This window comes from Stenella coeruleoalba, assembly GCF_951394435.1.
Source record: "Stenella coeruleoalba genome assembly, chromosome: X".
In the NCBI taxonomy this organism is placed as follows: Eukaryota; Metazoa; Chordata; class Mammalia; order Artiodactyla; family Delphinidae; genus Stenella; species Stenella coeruleoalba.
In genome coordinates this window covers 113,263,949-113,284,411 of record NC_137152.1, presented here as the reverse complement: position 1 = coordinate 113,284,411, position 20,463 = coordinate 113,263,949, and the positions used below count along the sequence as shown (strand labels likewise).

Genomic DNA, 20,463 nt, shown 5'->3' with positions numbered 1-20,463 from the left:
GATCACTCTTAGATCCCTAAAGGATCAAGATCCTTCTAAGGTTCAGACCTTCTGAATAGAAGTACATGCTTCATGGTGAATTCATTAATCCAAACGTGAAGTAACAGAGTACTTATGGCCGGCAGTGATTGGTAACAATTAAGGATTTGTAGGAAAGGTATCTAACTATATCTGAATATGCATTAAATATTATTTGTAACTGTATGCTTTCTAGTGTGGTAGTCTTTATTACAGTACTACTGCTTTATTGGAGCACATTAAAAATATTAGCAAAATAGAATAGAATAAATTAGAACTTTCTTTTTTTATTGAGGTATAGTTGATTTACAATACTATATTCGTTTCAGGTGTACAGCACAATTTTTAAAGGTTATGCTCCATTTATAGTTATTGTAAAATATTGGCTATATTCCCCATGCTGTATCCTTGTCGCTCATTTTATTTATTTATTTATTTATTTTTTGCTCATTTTATTCATAGTAGTTTGTACCTCTTAATTACCTACCCCTATTTTGCCCCTCCCCCCTGCCCTCTCCCCACTGGTAACCACTAGTTTGTTGTCTGTATGTGTGAGGCTGTTTCTTTTTTGCTATGTTCACTAGTTTGTTATACTTTTTAGATTCCACGTATAAGTGATATCATACAGTATTTGTCTTTCTTTGTCAGACTTACCTCACTTAGCATAATACCCTCCAGGTCCATCCATGTTGTTGCAAATGGCAAATTTCATTCTTTTTAATGGCTGAGTAATATTCCATTGTATATATACACCACATCTTCTTTATCCATTCACCTGTTGATGGATACTTAGGTTGTTTCCACATTAAATTGGAACTTTCTTTTTTTATTAATTAATTAATTTATTTATGGCTGTGTTGGGTCTTCGTTGCTGCGTGTGGGCTTTCTCTAGCTACAGGGAGCGGGGGCTACTCCTCGTTTTGGTGCGCGGGCTTCTCATTGCAGTGGCTTGTCTTTGTTGCAGTGCATGGGCTGTAGGTGCTCAGGCTTCAGTAGTTGTGGCACACGGGTTCAGGAGTTGTGGCTTGAGAGTGCAGGTTCAGTAATTGTGGTGCACGGGCTTAGTTGCTCCGCGGCATGTGGGATCTTCTGGGACCAGGGCTCGAACCCATGTGCCCTGCATTGGCAGGCGGATTCTTAACCACTGTGCCACCAGGGAAGTCCCTAAATTAGAACTTTCTACCTGTGACAGAAGGAGGCTACAAATTGAGCATGGGGTACTTCTGTCTGTAAAGATCTTATAAAATTAGTGATTGCAAATCCATCTCAATAGGCAGGGCTTCTTGGAGATCCTCACGGCTTTTGGATTCTGTGATAATGAGGTATTCCTTGATTTTTCACTTATGAAAGCAAAGGCCGTTCTAGAACTGCTGTTTCTATTCTGCATGCTGTTGCTGTATGCTTCCTTTTCCCCAGGTCATTCAGAATAGGTTCCCAGCAGGCTGATTCATCCTATTTTGCCTTTGTACAGAAGGATATTACAACTGTAACCAAAGAAGGAAAAATCCTGCTAACAAATCTGGAAGTGCCTGATGCCGAAGATGCTGTGAGTTCAAGACTTGAAAATCATCAGCAAATTTGTGGTGACTGGCAAACTATTAATAAGTGAGTAGTACTCTTTTGGGTTTAGAGTTACTTATTTTATACCTTTGAAAGGGAATTATACATTGTTGCTGCTACCTGTTAAGTGTGAAAGTATTCCTGGACCTCTGGGAATCTGAGAACTCCTTCCTGAGATGTCTCACAGAGCTTAGTTTGCTCAGAGAGAAGGTTCTGTGGACACTGATAGTCTCTACCTGGACCAAATGTCATGGGCTGTGACTTTGCCTATAATTCTTAACATCCAGACCAGGTTTATCTGCATACCTGCAACACAAATCGTTGTTTTAATTATGACTTTGCTTTGTTAAGATTGCTCACTCAAGTACATGATATGGAAATAGCTTTTGATGGATTTTGGGAAAAACACCAGCTAAAAATGGAGCAATATCTGCAACTCTGGAAGTTTGAGCAGGATTTTCAAGAGGTCAGTTAAAACTTTCCTTGATACAGTGTTTTTCATTATGCTGGAGGTACTTGCTCCTTGATCATCAGAAACAGTCTTGCAAGGTGCCCATTTATACCCCCAGAGAGGTGAAAAGAGGCAAGTGTGAGTGAACCTTGACTTAGAATGAAGAAAACAGCTTCGAAAATGCCAAGACTTCTACTTCTCTGGCTTAAACTCATTTCTTATGAGAAAGCACTTAAGTCCTAACATAGATGACAGGGATAAAGTTGCTATCTACACTGATGTTTGATATTCAAATTTATTTTAGATACAAAATGCTTTTGGACTATGGGATAACTTTCCAAGGAAATAATACCAACTTCCTTCATGATTTTTTTTTTTTCCCTGGTATGCGGGCCTCTCACTGTTGTGGCCTCTCCCGTTGCGGAGCACAGGCTCCGGACGTGCAGGCTCAGCGGCCATGGATCACAGGCCTAACCGCTCCGTGGCATGTGGGATCTTCCCGGACCGGGGCACGAACCCATGTCCCCTGCATCAGCAGGCGTACTCTCAACCACTGCGCCACTAGGGAAGCCCCTTCATGATTTTTTAAATACCATATATCTATGTTGACCATATTTAATATAATCTAACGAAACATTTTTTTCTGATCCAGCAATTTATTTTCTATGAAAAGCCTGATGGATGAAATTAAATCATGTTTAATTATACATTATTTAAAAGGTTATAAGTATATTCTAGTTCCATCCTTCTGAAAAATCCATCCCATATGGATTTATTTTCTTCTTTTCTTTAATGGTCAGCATCCAAGCTTCTCCCAGTCTCTGTCATAGTATTTTCCCACAGATCCAAGGAAAACTCACTTCTTTCTCTTGCACGTGGTCAGCTTGTTCCCACCCATGAGTGGCTGACTCGTCTGGCAGAATCAGTTGGGGGAGCGGCACTGCGTTCTGAACCCAGGGCTCAGTTACTACCAGCCTTTTCCCTCCAGTGATTCAGATTTTGAAGTGTGTGCTCTCCAAGAAACCTTTCTTAAAGAGAGAATAGGTCAAATTGCTCTTGGGCCTTCCAGATTATTTGTGTCAGTCCCTCCTCCCCAACCAAACACATGCAAAAACAACACTCTTCCTGAATAGACCCATTGCGCCTCTACTTATATGTTAAGTAGAGGTCTATATTCTGTTTTGTTCAATGTGGGCCTGAGTTGCCTCCAGGTTAAATTCTTGCCCTGTGGTTATAGTCTGTTTCATGCAGTCATCGTTGCCTCCGATCAGTATTGCTGTTGTTTGTCTTGGATTGTAATCTCACTGACACGATCTGTCTCTCATAGTGACATGCAGATGGGTTCTGGCTTTTTAGGAATTAACTAAATAAAGGCTTAATTGGCAATTCAAACTTACAAGAAAAAATTGAATATTCTCAAACTTGAGATACTCTTGAAGGTACAGAATAGGAATATTTTCTTGCATAATCACAGTACAGCAATCAAATTTTGTACATTTACGAATAATGCAATAGTTTTCTAATTATCTGCCATCAGTATTCCGATTTTGTCAATTGACTCAATCATGCCATTTATATCATTTTCCCCCCTCAGCACAGGATCCAGTCTAGAGAGTCAGGTATTGCATTAAGTTGTCATGTGTCTTTAGTCTCCTTTAATCTATAACATTTCCATAGCCTTTCTTTGTCTTTTATGACACTGACATTTTGGAAAAATACAGTCATTTTTAAAATAAAATATTCACCATTTTGAGTTTGTCTGACATTGTCTCATGATTAGATTAATCTCCGCATGACCAGCAAGAATACTGCATAAGTGATGTTTCCTTTGGAGGGTATCACATCTGCAGGTAGATGAGGTCCATCTGCCCCTCATTGTTGGTAGGGGTTTTGATCACCCTGTCAGAGTGTTGTTGAATTTCTCCAGAGTATAGTTACTTTTTTCCCTCTTGCAACTAGTAGACAGTATGTGGGGAGAAAATTTAAAGCCATGCAAATATCTTGTTCCTCATCAAAAATTCCCCATCCAGTTTAGCATCAATTGATGATTCTTGCTTCAAAGTATGATGGTTGTGAAATGCTGATCTTCATATCTCAGTGTAGATATGTCATGGAGTTGTAACTGTTTCAGGCCCACCAATAGGAACAAGAGTACAAATCATTTTGAAGAAGCTAGAAAATTGTCTATCAAGAATACTGTCTGGGGGAGTTCCCTAGCATTCCAGTGGTTAGGACTCTGCGCTCTCACAGCTGAGGGCCCGGGTTCAATCCCTGGTTGGGGAACAAAGGTCCCACAAGCTGTGCAGTGTGGCCAAATAAATAAATAAATAAAGGGGGGTTTAAAAAAAAAGAATGCTGTTTGGTGTTTATCTATTTATTGGGCTCATGGCTTCCTAGTTTTTAATTCATTACTGTTCTTAACTGTTTTGGTGTTTCCACCTGGCTGCTGTGTCCTTGTGACATGTCCAAACATTTTGATCACTTCTTTACTTCCTGGCATAAAGAGGTGTTCTAAACTAATCTTATTCCTACTCTGCTTCAGCCCTGGAACCAGCCAATTTCCTGCAAAGCCCCACTTTCTTTTTCTGGGAAATGATATTAAAGACCAAGATCTGGGTGCTAGGTGTGCTCATTGCTACTGAAGGGTCTTTGTTTCTAGAACCATTCACCATAGAGCTAGGGAATATATATGCATGTATATACACGTATATATACTTCCATACCTGTCCATATACACATGCCCTTACATGTACATAGTGATCTTTTATAAATCATCAGTACACACTGATGTCTAGCAGGTTAAATTTTAACAGATTAAATTGATTTCTGTGAATAAAATAACTGAAGACATTTTCCATATGTGCGATTTTTCCATATTGATGTTCTTAATTACTAGCATTTACTACAAAACTTGATTATTAAGGGAAAATGCTTAATAATTTATATGCTTTTAAGACTTTTTCTCCCCCTTATTTTTAGCTCGTGAGTGAAGCTGAACTTCTTTTAAACCAACAAGCAGAGTTGGCAGATGTAACAGGGAATATAGCTCAAGTAAAACAAAAAATTAAAAAGTTGGAAAACTTAGATGAAAATTCTCAGGTAAGATTACATTTTAGATGTTCTCTATATTTATGGGGTATAATAGTCACATTTTGATGTTTTTTAGTAATATAAACCCTTATTATAATTAATCTCTCATAGCAACAATCTGTATAATTGGTTCAGTAATATTGGTCTATATTCTGTTTTGTTCAATGTGGGCCTGAGTTGACTCTGCAGTTATGTTATGTAGTTGTAACTGTTGCAGGCCCACCAATAGGAACAAGAGCATAAATCATTTTGAAGAAGCTAGAAAATTGTCTATCAAGAATGCTAAACGCGGGCTTCCCTGGTGGTGCAGTGGTTGAGAGTCTGCCTGCCGATGCAGGGGACATGGGTTCATGCCCCGGTCCGGGAAGATCCCACATGCCACGGAGCGGTTGGGCCCTTGAGTCATGGCCACTGAGCCTGCGCGTCCGGAGCCTGTGCTCTGCAACGGGAGAGGCCACAGCAGTGATAGGCCCGCGAACCGCAAAAAAAAGAATGCTATTTGGTATTTGAAAATGATGGAAACATAACAATATAATTCCTTAAATAACCATCATTTGATATATGCAACTGAACCAAACATAGATTCATACAGATAGATCTACTTAGCCTTACCAGTTGTCCTCATCTATACATTGGGGATGTAATGACCTACTTTTCAGAGTGATTGTGAGGATTTATTTAGATGCTGTAGATAAAACACTTAGCACAGTGCCTGGGATATATGGATATATAGTAAGTACCCACAAGAGCCAGCTATCATTGTTCTGCTGGTCTTAAAGCTTGGACTCATGGCTCTAATACTCAGCACATTCTAGCCTTGCTCTCCTGTCTCGTATGTGAGAGTAAGGCCATTGTTTTTAAGGTGTGTTCTCAGCAAACAAATAGATTTATGGGTGTACCACAAGCATCTAAAAACCAAAATTGAGAGGCAGCAGTTGTGGTGCCTAGTTCTGAAATTGTGCTTGTAGATCTTTGTGATCATGGGGCAACTTACAAATCTTTATGGTATAGGAGAAAGAGAAGGCAAACTGGCTTGCAAACTAGGGAGCTTTGAATTTTTTGTTCGGTTTTGTTTTGTTTGTTTTCATTTTGTTTTGTTGTGTTTTGAATAAGTTTTAGTTTTAATTGTGGTAAAAGACACACAACATAAAATTTACCATCTCCACCATTTTGAAGTGTACAGTTCCTTGAGTGTATTCACGTTGTTGTATAACAGATCTCCAGAACTTTTTCATCTTGCGCTATACTGGGTGGGGCTGGGGGACGGTCAGTAGTTGATAGAGTAGAGACTAGGCTGCTGAGATCCCTTTTGACAGGGAAACCCTGTGACGGTCACTTCATGTGTGTAAAGTACTCAGGTAGATGCTGACTAGACCTAATGGGATTTCCAAGACTGAAATGATATGAAATCCCTTAGCTTTCACTTGGCTTTTGTGTACCTCATTTGATATATGCGGTTCTGTTCTAAATCTGTACATACCAAGAGGAACAAATCTAATCCACATTCTGGGCAGGCTGGTTAATTTTCTGTTTCTGTGACTAGAAGTGCATGAGCTTCTGATGACATCACTGCCGTAACTAGTGACTGTAACTGGAGGCTTTTTTTGCAGCCAGCAGAAGTATGACAACAAACTGTATATTTGGCAATATATGTCTCTGGTTCGACCATTTATGCTTGTTTAATTGCATTCTTTTCTCCCCCTCTATTCAGAAAGAGATCATGCAGTTTTTGTTTCCCTTCTTTCTTAAAATCAGGACCTGTTAGCAAAGGCCCAGTTCGTGATACTACATGGACACAGGCTCGCAGCAAGTCACCATTACGCCCTGGATTTGATCTGCCAGAGGTGCAATGAGCTACGTTACCTTTCTGATATTTTGGTGAATGAGATCAAAACCAAACGGATACAGCTCAGCAGGACCTTTAAAATGCATAAAATCCTACAGCAGGTAATGTCATAGGACATGGTGCATTTCTGAAAGAGAAGATACTTTTTTTTTCCCCCGGGTCCTTCTCAGAGGCTATGGGGCTAAGGTCTGGTATAGCTTTGGAATTAAATTTGTAAGAAGTCTGAAGGACTGAGTTTGATTATGCTTGTTTACTCCGTCTACTTTGCAGTATTCAGAGCAGGTCCAGTATTGTACGAATTTTGGCCTCTGTTCTGAATATTGACGTGGTGGTGGCAGTGGCTTCCTCTATTTTGGGTCCATCTCTGTAGCCTCTGCCCTGGTGATAGTTTGCAATCAGAACACTTAAAAAAGCCCTGGGGGCATTTTGCTAAAGCCCGACACTCATTCCACATTTCATAGTTACAGCAATAACAAATTAAACAGTGATTGGAAACTATTCCTCCATGGCTTGTGGGTCTGACCCCTTTGATGATTAGGCGGTGAAGAGAAGTTGTGATCATGGCAGTGGAATGTAAAATAGGGGTGTCACTTATAGGCATCGGATCTGAATGTGAGCATTCTAATCTGTACATCTCCTTCTCTGGCAAGGAAACTTTTATCCTTGTCCTTGGCAATCATTATGCACTTATATTACACTTGATATTTTGCGAGGAGTTTCATATTTCAATTATTGATTTTGGGAAAATAACGTGCAGCTGAAGTGCTGGTGTTGCGAGAATGGTCAGACACCTGCTGCAGAATGAATTCCTCATTATGAAATGAGTACAGCACTTCCCACACTTGGCTGGGTGTCAGAAATACCTGTGGAGACACAGAGACTTGTGGTTGCCAAGGCGGAGGGCGGGTGAGGGAGGGATGGAGTGGAAGTTTCAGATTAGCAGATGCAAACTATTACATATAGGATGGATAAACAACAAGCCCCTACTGTATAGCACAGGGAACTATATTCAATATCCTGTAATAAACCATAATGGAAAAGAATATGAAAAAGAATGTATGTATATCTGAATCACATTGCTGTACAGCAGAAATTAACACAACATTATAAATCAACTATACTTCAATTAAAAAGAAAGAAGAGGGGGGCTTCCCGGGTGGCGCAGTGGTTGAGAGTCTGCCTGCCGATGCAGGGGACGCGGGTTCATGCCCTGGTCCGGGAAGATCCCACATGCCGCGGAGCAACTAAGCCTGTGCACCACAACTGCTGAGCCCGCGTGCCACAACTACTGAAGCCCACGCGCCTAGAGGCCGTGCTGTGCAACAAGAGAAGCCACTGCAATGAGAAACCCACGCACCGTAATGAAAAAGAGCAGCCCCCATTCGCTGCAACCAGAGAAAGCCCGTGCACAGCAATGAAGACAACACAGCCAAAAATAAACAAATAAATAAATAAAATTTAAAAAAAGAAGTACCTGTGGAATGCTGTAAAAATATAAATGCCTGGCTTACAGCCCAGAGCTACTGAATCAGAATTTCTGGGGGTAGAAACCGGATATCTTTTTTTTTTTTTTTAACAGCTCTGAAAACAACTCTGATTCACAGAAGCCAGAGCTGATAAACACTCTCCTAAGGGACAAACATATTTCTTCTTTATTCATTCATGGTTTGTGCATGTGTGTGATTTGCTCACCAGGCTCACCAGTGCTGTGATGAAGGAGAGTGCCTTCTGGCTAATCAAGAAATAAATAAGTTTCAGTCTAAGAAAGATGCTCAGAGAGCCCTCCAAGACATGGAAACTTTTCTTGAAATGGCTGCACCCTTTATAAATTATGATCCTGAAGCCCTGCAGTATGAATTTGATATGATTTTATCCCCTGAGCTCAAGGTAAGAGGCTTTTGGGGGCAAGTAAACAAACTTTAAAAAACTATAATTACATTAGTGTTGATAAGAGTTTTACTGCTTCACAGGTAACTTTATATCACGTTGCAATGACACAGTTCTCTTAAGGATTAGGGGTTGTATCAGGGCCACTGTTAGGCGTCAAAGAATCCAAAGGCTTATGTTTGCCTTGTAATGAAGAGTAATTTCCTTTCTGAATTCTGACTGCAGTATTTTTAATTTTTTAATTTATTGTTTATTTTTATTTTTTTGGCCACACCACGCGGCACGCAGGATCTTAGTTCCCCGACCAGGGATCGAACCCGTGCCCCCTGCAGTGCAAGCGCAGAGTCTTAACCACTGGACCGCCAGGGAAGTCCCATGACTGCCTTATTTTTCAACTCTTTTCACATACTAGGAGCTCTCACATACATTTTCTTGTGCATCCTTGGACTAAGGCCCAAAACTGTCCTAGAATATTGGACCCATATCAAGAACACTCTACCCAAAACATCTTTCCTTCGTGCTGCAGTGACTACCGGCAGATGCTCTGGGGACACAGATCTGGCTTTCCTACTCAGTTTGAGGATGAAGAGATGAGGGAAGGATCTGTGTCTTCTTGGGGAAGGGGGAGCAGCAGAGGCTGGTGTTGGCAGGGTAGAGAGCTATAGGTTAGTTCAGCACCACCCTGTTGCAGCTGCCATGAAGCCCTGTCTCCACATTGTGGATAAGAGCATTTGTGATGCTATTTGCTGCTAAAATGTCTCATTGACCCTTAAGTTTGGAGCAGTATCTAAATCCATTCTTAGCTGCAGATCTGAGGGGAATACTCCAGAAGATCACAAACATGGCGATAACCAAGTGATTCTCTAGCTGCCTCAAATCATCAGTGGCTCTGAGGAACCTTTTACGACATGGTGAACTATAGAATGTCCTGCAGGCTAAAATATAACAAACTACCGTGATAATGCTTAACCTGGTGGCTTTCTCGTACCAAACACGCCTTCTTTTCAGGCCTTGATCCCCTTTCACCCAATGAAGGGTAAATCACTTTATGCAGTGACCTATTTCATGACTGCTTGATAAATTTCTTCTTCAAGTTGTTTTGGCTGAGACCTTCTGGTTTTATAACCATGTGAAATAATGCATTAATCTGTTTCCCATTACTTTCCTAAATTTCTTCTAGTTATATATGAAACTCTATATTAATTTTTTATCTGTCTGAGTCTGAGAAATGTAATAGGATTTGTAATGACCCCCATTTCAGAAACTATTTCATAGAATTCTTATGCAACCTGCAGGTTCAAATGCAGACCATACAACTCAAGCTTGAAAACCTCCGAAGTATATTTGAGAACCAACAAGCCGGTTTCAGAAACCTGACTGATAAGCACGTGAGGCCAATTCCATCTGTAGTACCTGCTTCTGACAGTTTGATCAGATCTAGAGAACCATTTTTTTCACCTGAACAAGGTAGAGTATCTTACATTCCCCTTTTCTATCTCTTCTTTCCCTGCTATTGTTTACTTTGTTACTCTTGATGTAAATACTGAACTCATTCTTCAGTCCCGAGAAACTGAAATTTTATTTTTAGCGTCCTTGGTCATGTACAGATTACATTGCACAAGGCAGGAGTTGTGATAGAGATTATCGTACAATAATTAAACATAGTAGTAGTATAGTATAGTACAGGATGGTGCACATCTGGACTGAATTGCCCAGTGTTGCAATGAATATGAACATTATACTAGCATCAAACTCACCCTTTTCTTCAGCAGGTAGAGGAAAGCATATGAAACTGGTATATACACGCATGTATTTGCCACTTCTTGGGATAAACTATCACTTGGTTCTTATTAGCTTCTAGTAAGTGAATGATAAGCTAGATAGATAGATAATCGAATGAATTGCCTTTTCTAAATGGGCACAGGTAAATTGAGTAGTTTCACTGGTAATTAACTGTTACAAAGTTCGTTTACTCGTTTTAATCTTTGTAGAGTAGTGTTAAACATGTAATATCCATTTCTGTTTTCTACGTTCTATGGGATAAAAAAAATTATCCTCACTGTGATGTTGAGCTACTGTGGAAATAAGATGACTATTGCCCCAAGGTTTTTCTTGAGCTGCCTCTGGGGCCTCTTAGGGGAAAGAAATTTGGCCTTTGGGGCCCTAAGTTAGTTGAGTGGGTGAACATGGGACTAAATTCGGTCTCTTTGATCTGAGAGAATCAGAGACTTCATTAATGATGGGAACTGCTTTGAAAATCAGAGAAAGCCTGAGCCAGGCATAATGAATATAAAAATCCAGCTCAGCCCCAGCATGGATCAGATTAAAACGAGGTGATGAAAGCAGATAACTAGGCTAAGATGATGAAAGTTATATAGTTAATAGTTATTAAATATAAAAATATACTCACAAGTCAAACCATGAACAATGGCATAAATAAATTATACTAAGAAGATACTGGGAAAAAGAATAAAAAGAACAAACAACCAATAGGGCATAAAAACCAACAGCTATGAGAATAAAAATAGAATAGGTTGATATTCCTGAACAGAAGACAGAGCTCAGATTTCTGGCTCCATTCATGGGTTATGTGACCTTGGGCAGTTCACTTAACCTCCTTTGTTGGTTTTGCCTTGGTTTCCTTGTCTGTAAAATAGGAGCAATAATACCTACCGATTTCAAAGTGTTGTTGTGAAGACAAAGTGGAAAAAAATTGTAGAATATAAAAAAATACTCAATAAACTAGACTATTCTTTCCCTCATGACTAAGGCCTCTTGCTTTATGGTCTTCCAAAAGCTCAACTCCTCTGAAGGCGTTCCGAAAGCGGCATGCCTCAGGTTGAGAAATAGAGCTCTGAAAAGACTGCCTAAGACCCACTCAAGGCCTTAGTCACTAAAAGTACATTTTGTTTTGTGTTGTTTCATTTTTTTTCTTTCTGATATTCTTATTTAATGGCGTTACACTTTCTTTCTGCAGTGGGAGTTGGATACTCTTTCTTTCAAGCATGTAAACTTTTTTCAAAAGGTACCCATCTTTATTACTTTGCATCAGTACATTTTCTGAGTTTGTGTACGTGTGAAAAACCAGTTTGGCATCTAAAACCAGCAGCAGTTCATTCTTGCATTCTGCCTAGGATTAACTTTCTCCTTTTTTTCATAATAAGCATCCATTATTCTCTCAGTACTAAAATTACCTTGGAAAAAAACTATATAAAAAGTAGATTATTCCCTTTCATCAAATGACCACTCATAAGACGAAAACAATTGGCCATGTTAAAATAAATCAAGCTTGCTTTCATTGTAGAGACTCTCTGTCACCCAGAATAAAACTATTTGTTGGGAGTAGCTTGAATTTGCCTCGGTTTAGAACTGCCTAATGTATTTATAAGGAAGAAGGCAGCTTACTGAATAAATGACATGGATGGATAAATGATTTTATCTGTTATCCATCATGGTTTCTAAATTAAATCAGAGCATTATTTATGCTACAAACACTGTTCATTTTACCTAATTGGTCTGTGAGTAGTGGGGATTCTAACAATCAGTTCCAAATAACTCTTCAAGACTTTTAATTGCTAAGCCAAATATATAAGATTTGGTAAAAAAAAAAAGATTTGGTCAAATCAAGGCATAAGTGCTAATTTTTTATAAAATAAGTCAAACTGTTTTTTTGTTGTTTTTGTTTGTTTATTTTCATTAATTTGCATCAAATAGAATCTTGTATCTAACACAGTGCCTGGCACCTAGCAAGGTGTGGTAACTATTTGCTGAATTAACATTTCATACAGAGGGAAGTTATGGAAGAACATTGTGTCTAGATCTTTCTCCTAAACTTCAGAGTCTCCGCTTCCAATTTGCCTCCTTGAATTTCCTACCGGCAGCTCAGTCTCAGCGAACCCCAAAACGGATGCCATTTCTCCTGCTCCCCTTTCTCACTCATTCCTGACCTCTAATCAGTCCAAAAGACCCACTTGTTTCCATCCGCCCTGCTAGCCCTCACTGCCACTGCCGGAATCCAGCCTAACAACCATCTGTTGCCTTGGCAACTACAACAGTCTCCCTGTTTCCCACTTTCTTTTCTTAAATGCCCCTAGTTGTCTTGCCTTTTGGACTTTACACCTACTGTTCTCTCCTACTCTGCCATCAGATTTCCTATCTCTAGGCCTCTTCCTTCAGGTAAGCTTTTCCTTCCTGCCTCTCCTCCTCCCCTGCACCCCAGTTCGGTCAGGTGTTCATGCCATGGCATAAAAAGCCCCTCTTCATTTCTTCTCAGCTTTAGCGTCATTGCCTGTTTCCTGTCTCTCTTGCTAGACCGTAAGCTCTGTCAGAGCAGGGACTGTGTGCAGTTCACGTTTGTATGCCCAGCACCAGACACAAAGGTTAGCAGAGAGTATAGGTGCTTAAGAATTATATATATATATATATATATATATATGTATATATATATATATACATATATATATATAGTCATATTGTTAAAAGAATGAATACATCTACCTTGCTTTTCAGAAAAAGGTGCATTCTTCATAAGTTGTGTATATATTCCTTTTTCATCTCTTAATGTATTTGCAAAGAATTAATTAGTAAAGCTAATAAGTAAAGCTCCCTAAGTTTCCTTTAAAAGTATCTTTGGATGTCTGTATATCAAGTTTCTTTAAAGTGATGGGTATCAGTATTTATTGAGAAATTGATTTTATATGGTAATTGCCACTAAGTCTAATTTATATTTATCTATTTACATATATATCGTGTAAAGGTAAATATTCCCATATAGAATATATTTTTAAGTAAATGAAAGTGAAGGATAAGATTTAGAGAACTTAACAACAGAGTCTTTCCCTGAGCGGGCCTTGTCATGGCTCCCACCGAGGAGGAAAGGACAAAAAGTCTATTCCTTCCAGCAGCCCTGAGAATTAGGAGCCTAAACGGCCTTGTCTTTTTTTTTTTTTTTTTTGCGGTACGCGGGCCTCTCACTGCTGTGGCCTCTCCCGTTGCGGAGCACAGGCTCCGGACGCGCAGGCTCAGCGGCCATGGCTCACGGGCCCAGCCTCTCCGCGGCATGTGGGATCTTCCCAGACCGGGGCACGAACCCGTGTCCCCTGCATCGGCAGGTGGACTCTCAACCACTGCGCCACCAGGGAAGCCCAGAAATGTTTTATATAGTGGTTAGAAACACGGATTCTGATAGTAGACTTTATGGATTTGGGTACCACTTTTGCTTCTTGGACAAGATATTAAGCTTAGTCACCTATAAAATGGGGATAGAAGTAGTACTTATTGCTCAGGGTCGATTTGAGGGTTAAAAAAGAAAATGCACGTGTAGGGCTTAGAATAGTGCCTGGCATGTAGTAAGTGCCAAATAAATGTCAGAGGCTATAATTGTTAGTTAAATTGAGATTTTTTTTCCGAAATTCTTTTTGATTCAGTTAATCAGTGAGCTACCATCTGATTAAATGCTTATGTTATCGGAATGAACACTAAACCTGCGAATAATCATGGGTACTAACACCTAGCTTCGTGCTTGCTCGGCAATCCAGCAAATGTTTGATGAATGAGAGAATGGGTGAATACATAGCAAAACATGCTCTGTAAGAAGTTGAAATCATATAGATAAGTCTAACTAATCATCTGTTATGTATAGTGTGATTTAAAAGTACTAATATAAACATGATGGAACATTAATGTCTCTGTAACACACATGCACGTATTTTTATGAAAAGTGTTGATTTTAATTCTCGTTTGAAATTCTTCTTTCATATTTCTCTACCAGGGAGGAAGACTTGGAGACAAAATCAGAGCAACATAAAAGTAAATATCATTAATTAATTCAAAGTTGGCCTTATTGCTGTAGTTGCAGAATTGGGATAGGGACTAAAACCATATTTTTTCATTCACTAAACCAATATTGTGCATTTGAAAGCCAACTTCATCGAAAAGAAAAAGCTGCTGTTGCATTGTGTCTAATTGCAGTACTGGCGTAGCCCCAGATATATGAGCAGTTTCTCAGGTCTTGGCTGAAGTTCAGAATAATTGCTGTAGAACATCTCACATAAGTTCCAGCTTCTCATTCCTGCCCCCACCTCAATTCACCTAAACAATTGTTGCATCTTCTTACAAAAGGAGATTTCTTTCCTAAGTGATTCCAGTCCTGCAAGTATGAAACATGGACAAAGGACAGATTCTAATGGACCATCCCCTTGGCTCAAAACAGACATCTATCCATTTCTTGATAGATTTAAGATTCCTTCTCAGTTAGCCATGATATTCTGGTATCTGCAGAGAGTAGCCTCCTCAAAACTGCAGCACCCTACGTTTTCTTTGTGTGTTCTTTTTTAAAAATAATTAATTAATTAATTTTGGGCTGCATTGGGTCTTCGTTGCTGTGCGCGGGCTTTCTCTAGTTGCGGCGAGCGGGGGCTACTCGTTGTTGCGGTGTGAAGGCTTCTCATTGTAGTGGCTGCTCTTGCTGCGGAGCACGGGCTCTAGGCGCGCCGGCTTCAGTAGTTGCAGCACGTGGGCTCAGTAGTTGTGGCTCACGGGCTCTAGAGTGCAGGCTCAGTAGCTGTGGCGTGCGGGCTTAGTTGCTCCGAGGCACGTGGGACCTTCCCGGACCAGAGATTGAACCCGTATCCCCTGCATTGGCAGGCGGATTCTTAACCACTGCACCACCAGGGAAATCCCGGCATGTGGGATCTTAGTTCCTCAACCAGGGATCGAACCTGTGCCCCCTGCAGTGGAAACACGGAGTCTTAGCCACTGGACCGCCAGGGATGTCCCAGTACAATCAACTTTTTATGAATTAACCTCATTTTCCCGAAGTGCCAAAGAAATGAAACATTACTTAACATATAAAGTAAATGGTAATGAATATCTTAAATCTGTCCTCTTAGGCAACTAAAATAATTTTTTTAACTAGTACATATCAAAGTTATTTCTGAAAAAAATCATACTCATAGTGTTACTTTTCAGTTTATCTATACAGTTAGAACGTAGAAAACTTAATTTGAGCTAGAGTTCCATGAAAAAGAACTATACCTACGTAGATGCTAATTTCACTTTTATTTTCATTTCAGATTGAAGTGGTGCATGATTGTCAGGAGAAGAGAAGTTCTGCTCAGTCCTCCAGTTTGGACAATGACAATAGCCTGGATATTTTAAAGAAGAAGTATCTTTTATTTATTAACATACACCCATATATATACATCTACCAGTAGGAGGCTCTGATTCAGTGTTCAAGGCAAATGTGCTTAGAATTTTGAGTTCACAGAATGGGGTTCTACTGGATGTGATAAGTATACTAGAGAAGGTGTCAGAAGTCCTGGATTTAGGCCTGGCCAACCTATATTCTGTTTATGTGACTTGAAAATTAACCAGATCTTTTCAGAATCTTAGTCTCCTCTTTTATGAAAGAGGTGAGAGTGAATGGGTCAGTGTTTCAAAAACTACAAAGGATTATGTAGATATACAATGTGATTTTATAGGTGCTAATAAAAATCATTGTTTTGTTCACTTTTATATTATTATGTTAATATTCCACACATATGAATATTCACATTTTAAACTTTATATCACAGACTTTTGAGTAAGTAACCAGTATTTTGGAGCAAGTTATGTATATAGTCAAAGATTGTTAAATGTTAATTCTTAGAAGTGTAAAAATTTAAAAGAAGCCAAGGATAGAAGTTAAATTAAATGGGTAACTTATATTGGGGAGTGAGGAAATAAATTTTAAATATGATGTCAATTAGAAATCACATTGGAAGGAAAATGTATTTTATTTTAAAAAGACAGTAAAAAAATTACTACAGAAACTTAAGTATGATCTATATTTGAGAAAACCAGTATAATCATGTCTTGGAGAATTTCAGAACATTACTGGGAAAAAAAGGAAAAATTGTGCCTAAAATGCTAATATTATTTTTTTCTGAGCAAGAGAGAGGGAACTATAGCGCAGAAACTGTGCTGTTCAGAAAAGTATTCCCAGCTTTTGCGCAGTGGCTGTATCATAGCCAATGAGGTTCATTCGAGGCGCGATTATTGCTAATTGAAAAAAGTATTCCCCAGATTTTTAGGAATAGATTTTGTGAATTTTTAGTAAATGATTCTTAAGCTTAGTGAGTTAGAAATAAGATGGGGTTTTTTTCTCTTTAAAAATAACTCCTGAGCCCCACTCCTCTTTTTTAAAAAAAATTTTTAAGAGTCTTGTGCGTAGTACTTACTCTAGAAGCCATAGAATTAATTTTATATTTTGATGATAAAACCAAACCATTGGTAGTTCCCCTGCATTATTAATTTTCATCTTTGACAATTTATAATGATAATAAGTGAAATGTTGCAATACAATTCTAAAGCCATAAAATAACTGACAAACGTGGTCCTTTCATTTTAGCCACGTCCTAAATGAGCTGGTACAGACAGAGAAGGTGTATGTTCGGGAACTATTTGCTGTTTTGTTGGTAAGTGACTCAGATCGTATTTTCCTGTCTTTTAGGAAGTGCTTCGGGCAGACTTCTCTTTTTGTCTCCTTCCTTGATTGTTAAATGTGCATATTCAGGTTCTCCCTCAGCAGTGAGAATTGTGGGTTCAGAATTTGTTACAGAACAGATAAGCTGTTCCCTTAGGAATGCAGCAGATTGTTATCATTATTCCCAGGGTGCTCTTTAGAGATTGTGATGTAAAGCGTTAAGTATGGGAGAAAAACATTCTCTTGATACAAATGTCATAATATTAATTTGGTCTGAAAAAAACTAAACAATTATTGCCTGTTTAAGGAGAAGTTAATGACCTGTAATATCATTTTTCATACCTGGTTTCTATTTTGTCTCTATTTTGTTTTCCTATAAGCTACCCTGAAGGCCAAAGAGCTGTCACTTTATTCTACCCATTGAGTAGAAAACCTTGACTTCCTTGTTCTACTATCTAAAATAATAATAATAATAATAGTGGATAACTTTGGGAACTAGAAAATTTGAATGTTAAAATTTAAACAACTTTACCCATTAATCCCATATATGTTCTGCTATACCTATATCTTTGGTGGCCCAATCAAATGTTGATGTAAATATTTTTTAAATGAATAAATGTATTTATTTTGGGTAGGGCTATAGAGAGGAGATGGATAATCCAGAGATGTTTGACCTTATACCACCTCTCCTGAGAAATAAAAAGGATGTTCTCTTTGGAAATATGGCAGAAATATATGAATTCCATAGCAAGTATGTAATTGCTGAATTGAATTTTCTTTTTCGTGATTTTTATTTAAAAGGTTATTGATCAATTTAGCGTATTTCACACAAAATCATATCATTTTTCTCTTTGAAATTTTTACAGCATTTTCATGAGCAGTCTGGAAGATTGCGTTGTTGCTCCAGAAAGAGTGGGACCTTGTTTCCTGGAAAGGGTTAGTTCAATGATTATTTCAAAATAGATAAATATAGGCCACCAAAAGAGCAGGTCATTTTACAGATTTAGAGACAAGGTAGGCATTATTTTTTATGTCTTTATGTTTTTGGAGGAAACACATCACTCCAGCAAGTATTTGAGGCTAAACCAAGTTTTGTTACAGGAATGGGGTATTCGAACGTGCAAATGGCCATTGTATTCTGTGGTATCAAATGCTACAATGGCTCAGCTTGTGTCCACTGACCCCTGGGTGATCCCAGGAGTCCAAGGACCATCCTGGCTGTGAAGATGGGAGATTTGGGATCATCTCAGCACAACCATTCTTGGCTTGGTTAATTTTTAGCCTAAGAGATGCCTTGATATTCCCCTCTAATACATGTGAAGTCTTTGAATCAAATGGAGTCTGGCTTTCAGACACCAAGGCATCTATCACAGGAACTTTGCAAAATGGGGAGCTGTGTGTTCCTTTTATTCTACAAGATCATTCAGGGAGGCTCATTTCTCTACGTCCTAAGAGTGTACTTAGTACAATTGACTTCCCAGGCTTTGTAATCACACTCTCTTCCATTAGAGTTTTCTCTCACAATGTTCTCTGCTTACCTAGTTCCTCCTCTTCTTGAAAGATCAGTTTTGTCTTGATTTGAGAGTCAGTTTGATAGAGGTGATCACTGAAAGCTTCCAAGGAGATATCTTGTCTCAGAAAGCGTTTATGGCGTGAGAAAATAATAAGGATAAGGCAGAACCTTTCTCAACATATCCAAACTTCAAACGCGTTTAAACCATGGCCAAATTCCTCCCCAACTTCCCTAAGCAACAACAACCTCTCTTTCCTTTGAACTGTAGTACTTAATGTCTGTGCTACTCATTGGGAATTTTACATTACTACGCATCTTTACACATATTCATGAAATCTGCTCCAACTAGATGGAAAGCTCATTGAGGCAGGGTCCATATCCCATGTATTTTTGTATCTCTAATAAGGTCAGCATGGTTCTTGGCAATCAGTAGGGGTTTAATAAGTGCCTGTTGGTCTGTTCATTCATTCAACAGCCATCTACTGAATACCTACTCTGTGCCAAGCACTTTACTAGGCAATGCGGAATACCAAGACCATCCGCATAGAAAGACAGGGAATCCATTGTGTACAGTGTGAGATGTGGTATATTAGAGATATACAAAGGGTCCTATAGGAGCCAAGAAGAGGTGCATCTGATATTGACTGGAGGTATAAATGATGGTTGTGTAGAAGAGATGACTCATGAGATGAATGCTAATGAGTGAGTAGGAGGTAGCCCATTACATGTGGGTCAAATAAAGATGATTCCAGGGAGAGAGAATAGCATGGGCAGATGCCTCGCAGTGTTATGGTACAATGATGATGCTCCGAGGGACCAAAGGCCTCGGGAGTTACTATAAGTTCATTCACTAGGGAGTCGAGAGACTGAAAGCATAGAAGGAGCATATTTCTTGGTATCCTGTTACCTCATAGTAATGAAAAAAGTAGTCTGTTTTCATAGTTCATTCAAAGAAGACTTTTCTGCCTCTGACTTTTCTTTTCTCCCTCTAACTCTTAAACTTGGTAAATGGAAGTTATGAAATTCCTTGGATAATTATGTGTCCCTGTACCTGGTCTGATGGGCATGCTGTTCTTGGAATATAAAAAGGGCTTCTGACCAGCTGCCAGTGTGACAGGCCCTTTAGGCCACATTCCCTGTGATGCTTGGCCATACTAACCCTTGCTCAGGCTTCCTTGATAAGAAAAGTACATGCTCACAAATTGCTAATACCCCTGAATTTTCTTTTTATCACAGAAAGATGATTTTCAAATGTATGCAAAATATTGTCAGAATAAGCCCAAGTCAGAGGCAATTTGGAAGAAGTATTCAGAATGCGCCTTTTTCCAGGTATAGTAATTGTTCAGGTATTGGATGTACTCTCTGTGGAAGATACTGGGATATTTCTTATTTATAAATTCATTTTCTGCTTTAAGTAAGTTATATATATATATATATATATATATATATATATATATATATATATATATATAAAAGAGCGGTTTGACCCACCCCCAAATATGCATACATGCGCACAAACATATATGCTGCTCCCCAGAGGCAACTATTTTCTGCTCTTTTAGCTACTTCTTTCGGTATTTACCTCCATACCTCCAAATATCATACTCATGTTGCTGCTTCCCATGATGGAAGAT

General features: G+C 39.0%; 1 protein-coding gene across 4 annotated transcripts in view; it reads left to right on the top strand.

The window, feature by feature from the left end:
* The window catches only part of MCF2 (MCF.2 cell line derived transforming sequence), a 106,704-nt gene that overhangs the window by 56,276 nt on the left and 29,965 nt on the right, over positions 1-20,463 (top strand). For all 4 annotated transcript variants that reach the window (XM_079910140.1, XM_079910139.1, XM_079910141.1 and 1 more), the window contains 13 exons: positions 1,490-1,623; positions 1,930-2,044; positions 5,009-5,128; positions 6,875-7,066; positions 8,661-8,852; positions 10,148-10,319; positions 11,830-11,877; positions 14,623-14,660; positions 15,926-16,017; positions 17,242-17,308; positions 17,952-18,067; positions 18,183-18,252; positions 20,066-20,158. In XM_079910140.1, the coding sequence (XP_079766266.1) occupies positions 1,490-1,623; positions 1,930-2,044; positions 5,009-5,128; positions 6,875-7,066; positions 8,661-8,852; positions 10,148-10,319; positions 11,830-11,877; positions 14,623-14,660; positions 15,926-16,017; positions 17,242-17,308; positions 17,952-18,067; positions 18,183-18,252; positions 20,066-20,158 (1,449 nt within the window). The remainder of the gene's footprint in view (positions 1-1,489; positions 1,624-1,929; positions 2,045-5,008; positions 5,129-6,874; positions 7,067-8,660; positions 8,853-10,147; positions 10,320-11,829; positions 11,878-14,622; positions 14,661-15,925; positions 16,018-17,241; positions 17,309-17,951; positions 18,068-18,182; positions 18,253-20,065; positions 20,159-20,463) is intronic.